At 45.3% G+C, this 5634-nt stretch overlaps 1 protein-coding gene across 1 annotated transcript; it reads right to left on the bottom strand.

Annotated features, from left to right (window-relative positions):
• Nucleotides 1–2192: 2192 nt before the first annotated feature.
• SOX4 (SRY-box transcription factor 4) lies at nucleotides 2193–4399 on the bottom strand. The gene has a single exon (XM_068236970.1). The coding sequence runs from the start codon at nucleotides 4024–4026 to the stop codon at nucleotides 2959–2961; it is 1068 nt and encodes a 355-aa protein (XP_068093071.1). The 5' UTR covers nucleotides 4027–4399; the 3' UTR covers nucleotides 2193–2958.
• Between the last annotated feature and the right edge of the window lie 1235 nt (nucleotides 4400–5634).

Raw genomic sequence — 5634 nt, 5'->3', positions numbered from 1 at the left:
AGGAATGGCCTGCCAAGATTTTATTTCCCTACTTTCACTGAACGTGTTCAGAATAGAACTTGCGCTGTTACATGTTGAGCATTTTTTTCTCTCTCTCTGAATACAAGGACCAATACTGTAAATTTCAGTCCATAGCTCCTCCTCTGCAACAGTCACAGATCCAGGAAGGCTCACAGCTCAGCACATGCACACACAAGAAAGACAAATCTAATCCAATGTAAGGGTTCAGTTCCAGCTGATTTTATTTCCTTTAAAAAAAAAGTTATTTACAGAAGTATATCAACAATCTGACAGGCAGTGAAATAAACATTGTTAGCTGGCATGAACATATGCCTCAAATCTTTGTTTTGTGGCTTGGTGGTTAGACAAAAATTATTGTATACGGCATATTGCACAGAATGGATGACAAAAAAACTTTTTAAAAATCAGGTTAAAAACAGCTACCTCATTCGGCAGAAGTACTAGTGCCTGTTGTTTAATACATACATAAACACACAACTTTTTTTTGTCATTTTTGCTAATAATAGACTTAAAAGGTACAAAGATGTTTTCACTTTGTTTTTGTTTTTTCCTTTTCATCTTAAAACACAATAGCTAGAAACCTGAATACATATGCTATCATCATGCCAAAAGAGACTAAAACAATCAGTTTAGCGACAAGTATAAAGGATTAAATAGTCAAATACGAGAATGAAAACGCAGTACATAGTGTCGCGAACTCAAATCGGCATTTAGATAGGTCCAGTGGTTTAAACGGCACGGTTTTTTTTTCTTTTATTTCTGTATTATAAAAAAAAGTGCAAAAACATGGTCTAGAAGTTAAAGCTACAGAATCCCTTATGTTGCTTATAATGTGCACTGGTTGCTTTAAAGCATCTGAATACAGACTAGCTTCATTAACCCCCTTGGAGCCATAGGAACATCTAATATTACAAGCTCCTCAGCGATTAAAGGGTTACAAAAAGCAAGCATCTGAAAAAATACAGGAGATTGGCGTAGCATTATAAAAAAAAAAAAAAAAAAGTGTGTGGCTCAATGTTCTACCCCTGCGTTTACCTACTGGAAACAGGCAAATAACATTATTCCTCTCTTCTCCTCGAAGTTTAACAGTGCCAAACACAGCGTGCTGCCAGCACTCCGCAAAGGAGTTGACTGCACAATACCAAAAAGTAAAAAAGTACAGATATAAAGAGCTATATAAATACTACACATGATCATTAATACAAAGTTTTTTGTTGTTGTTGTTTTTTTTTTTTTTTTTAGTTTTCAACCGATATACAGTGTATTAGCAATACTCTGGAGGTGCAAGTGCACTAGGCTGGAAGGGATGCTGTGACTTTAAGAAGCCTGCAGATTGAAGTGTGTAAACATGGAATAAAAAAAAGGCTGGTTCAGTTATTTTTTTTTTATTATTATTATTTCTATTGAGAGAACAACCAGCCTCCCTGTTTGTAGTACTGTCAGGAAAAGTCAGAACTGCAATTGACACCGGTTAAAACACCCCCTTTATATATTTTTTACAAAAATACACTGAGAAAATAATCAAACGTTTTCATCTCTCTTCTTTTTCTTTTAAAAGTGTCAAAAGTCTACATTTAAATATAAAAAATTAAAAGTTAAAACTCTAGCCCTTCAGTGAAGGAGACATAAAAATGGTGCGAATAGGGGAAGAGATCTACCAAAACAAAAAAAATATATATATAAAAAAAAAATCAAAGGAAAACAAAAACGTTTGGCCAGTATAAATATGTCCACATATAAAATGATATCAGATAACATTTACAAAAGGGGTGTGGAGGACAGTATGGATCACCAATGAGAAAGGGAACCCAAAAGAAACAGTCTTTTCATTAACATCTAACTGAGTAAATAACATGTACATACTCTGAGAAAAATTTGGTCCTGAATTATTTGTTTAGTCCAGCACAGATTTGAGTTGCGTTTGAATCCTTGAAGAGTTAAAAAAATGAGAAAAAAAGCTGGTGATTTTCTTAGGAATCAAACATAGCGCCATCTATCTGCTTTATATTATCCTAACACTAAAACTGTTCAACAGTCTTACAGAAACCTTAAAAGATAGACAGGATAACATGCTATATTAACCCACCAGTGAAAATCCAACACCATCGCGATTCTGAGCAAGAGAACACATTTTGTTTAAAGAATCACCCTCCCCCCCCCCCCCCCCCCCCAATGGTACCACATAAATATGTAACTTGGTTGTAGTTCAGAAGATCTTTCTTCCCAAAGTAGTGTCCTTGATTTAAAAAGTCCATCTTTTAAATGGATGGTTAAAGAAAAAGTTGGGTAACCCAAAGGGTGCCATCCTTCTCTATACGTGCAAATCCATTACAGTCTCATAATTACTACAAAACGCTTCCCCCATCTACCGCCTAAGCTTCCAAGGTAAAATAAGGTGGTGGGAAGGTTATTTGTGGGGGGTGATTGCCCCTTTGAAAGGTGTAAGTTTGTATTTTCTTTCTTTGTGCTCCTTCCTCTCCTCTCCATTTGGAAGGTAAAAGCTGCACTGGCTTGTTGGAAGGGAGAGTCCCATTTCTCCATAGAGGGAGTGAGACTTTTAATGCTAAAATGACTGGATCAGAACACTGCTCTCCCCACATCTCTGGATGGCTTGTAGCTTTCTGCAGAGGACTTCTTTGCCTAGCTGTGAGTGAGTGTGTGTGCAGCCCCCATAAGTGCCTTGTGAATCAGAGGCACACACACCTCCCTAGACTGCAGTTCCCACAGAGGGGCCTCTTATCTTTCTGATGTGGGGCTAGAGAAAGGATGCTCTCCACCCGGGCTGCTCAAACAACAACAATCCCTTGTATTTTAGTCCTGTTTCCCGTTGTCACCAGGTAAAGCAGAGGTGCAGTCACTAAGTACAGACTCTCTCTCTGTCACTGGATTCCCCATAGCTCGCCTCATAGATCGCCTCTAGCTAGCTGCGCTGCTGGCTCAATAGGTGAACACCAGGTTGGAGATGCTGGACTCCAGCCAGTCCCCGGAGATCATCTCACTCACCTCGGGGGTGCAATAGTCCGGGAACTCGAAGTGGGAGCCGCTGCCAGCCTCCAGGCTAAAGTCCAGGTCTCTGTCCAGGGCGGCGGAGCTGAAGCTGCCCAGGGACATGCTCTCAAAGCCGGGGCTGGGGGTCAGCTCCAGGAACTCGTCCTCCAGCTCCTCGTCCGAGGAGGAAGCCGGGGAAGAGGAGGAGGAGGAGGCACAGGAGGGGGAGGATGCAGCCGAGGAGGAGGAGTGGGAGGAGGACGGGGAGCCGCTGCCGTCCTCGTACAGGCTGAGCGGGTCGCTGGCCTCGCCGGAGCTGCTGCTGAGAGTGGGGCTGGCGGGCACGGCCATGGGGGATGAGCCGGGGAAGATGTACAGGCGGTGCTTGGGCTTCTTGTCCTGCCGGCTGGGGGTGGCTGCAGCCCGGGACTTGTACAGGGAGTGATGGTCCAGGATGCCCGGCTGCTCGGGGAAGGCTTTGCCGCCCGCCACCAGCTTGCTATGGGGCTTGCTGCACAGCTTGCCGGCGCTGCTCTTCTTCACTGGCGGCTTAGAGGAGGAGGCGCCCCCGGGGCTGCTGCAGCCCTTCTCCCCCGGCTTGCAGCCCCCGGACTTGACCTTTTTCCGGGGCCGGTACTTGTAGTCCGGGTAGTCGGCCATGTGCTTGAGCCGCAGCCGCTCGGCCTCCCGGATGAAGGGGATCTTGTCGCCGTCTTTCAGCTGCTTCCAGCGCTTGCCCAGCCGCTTGGAAATCTCAGCGTTGTGCATGTCGGGCGACTGCTCCATGATCTTCCGCCGCTCGATCTGCGACCACACCATGAAGGCGTTCATCGGCCGCTTGATGTGGCCGCTCGGGGTCTTGCACCAGCTCGGGTCATCGGCTTTCCCCCCGGTGGAGGCGGTAGAGCCCGGGGTCGGCGAGGAAGCCATGTGCAGCTCCATGCCGCCGCTGGACTCCGAGCTCTCTCCGGCCAACAGAGCCTCCGTGTTGTCGGCGTTGCTGCTCTGCTGAACCATGGTGCTGCATCCAATAGGGAGAGCTCAGCTGTGCAGCCACGTTGTGCTTGTGCTGGCCTCAGTCCCTCTAGCTGCTCAGCTGCATTACTGGCAGGTCCGGGGACTGGCAGGCATCACTCTGCCTTTATTACTTGTGGTGTTTATTACTGGTGTGATTTTTATAAGATTCCAGAGTCCGGGAGGAGGAGGATGCTGCTGCCGCCACAAATCACTGCTAGCAAATGTTCATCAGCAATGTAAGATCCCGGGCAGTGAGGAGGAGATGTGTGTGTAGTCCTGAGTGAGTCCTGCTCAGCTGCTGCTGCTATGTATGTTCTGTACAGGCCGTGTGTATAGAAGAGTTGCACTCACTGAAAGCTGCACTCTATACCGCCTCGCGTCCCTTTATCCCTTCCCCGGGCCCCTCGCCGCCAATCCGAGGCTGTTTCCAACGCTCCCTCGTGCCAAGGCCCGCCCCGCCGCCGCTCATTGGCTGGGAACGCGATGCAATAATAATCACCGCGTGCAATGAGAAGCTCCAGAGCTGACCTCATTCCGATTCACACAGCAAACTTTCCTGTGAGGCCGGGGGAGAGAGAGAGAGCTAGTCCTGTGTGTGTGTGCCTGTGTATATATACATAGCTATCGTATACCGTATATATGCTTCATCTGCTCTGTGTGTGTGTGTGTGTATATACCGTATATATGCTGCATCTGCACTGAGTGTGGATACTATATAGCTGTACGAGTGTGTGTATAATGCATATATTTGCTTCATTCCCTCACTGTGTATATATTATATGTATAAACAAGTAAGCTTTACAGTCTCTTTTATGCCCAATCCCTGGTACACACCTTGCAATTACCCTTCAGAATATATGTCAAATCGATAATTTCCAACAGGTCTGATCTGATTTCCTATCATCTTTCTGATTGATTTTCAAATCACTTCTGTACAAAAATGATCAGAAATCAAACCGTACCTGCCCTAAATTCTCGATTTGACTCGACATCTGGCGGGAAATTGCATGGTGTGTACCAGGCATTACTCTCCTAGTGGTTCTGGGTCACCATGAGCTCTCTGGGTACTCTATTATATTTATAGATGCTCAACCAGATGCTAATGCTGCTTGGAATTGGACCAATCAAATGCAACTTCCTGCTAAGTTTGGATGGGCCTAATTCCAAGGTCCATACATAGTTTACATCAAATTTGCATGCAAGTTGGAAAATGTATTGCCGATGTAACCCATCTGTGCATGTATATATACCTTCTACATACACCTCTTCGCTTATGTGTCTGTGTGTATATTACCCATCCATGTGATGTATATAGGTAGTGTTGAATATGGTGCTGCCCAACAGATCTTAAAGACTGAGTGCACAAGACTTTCAGAGGTGTCTTGTAGTATCTTCCTCCATGCATTGGATTTTCTAGCACATTTAAAGTGCATGATGGGACAGACATTGCTGAATTTGGAGGCCATAGAAACCAAGATTCATCAAAACAATCCACCTTTTTCCATTGCTCCATGGTCCAGTAACAGTTCTATCTCTCGTGTCCAATGTAGGCAATTGGTATAAGAGAACGGTTAGCAAGGGCAGCATTCTGATGGTTCTGTGGCTATG

Source organism: Hyperolius riggenbachi, chromosome 5 (genome assembly GCF_040937935.1).
Source record: "Hyperolius riggenbachi isolate aHypRig1 chromosome 5, aHypRig1.pri, whole genome shotgun sequence".
Lineage (NCBI taxonomy): Eukaryota > Metazoa > Chordata > Amphibia > Anura > Hyperoliidae > Hyperolius > Hyperolius riggenbachi.
This window is presented reverse-complemented; position numbering and strand designations above follow the sequence as displayed.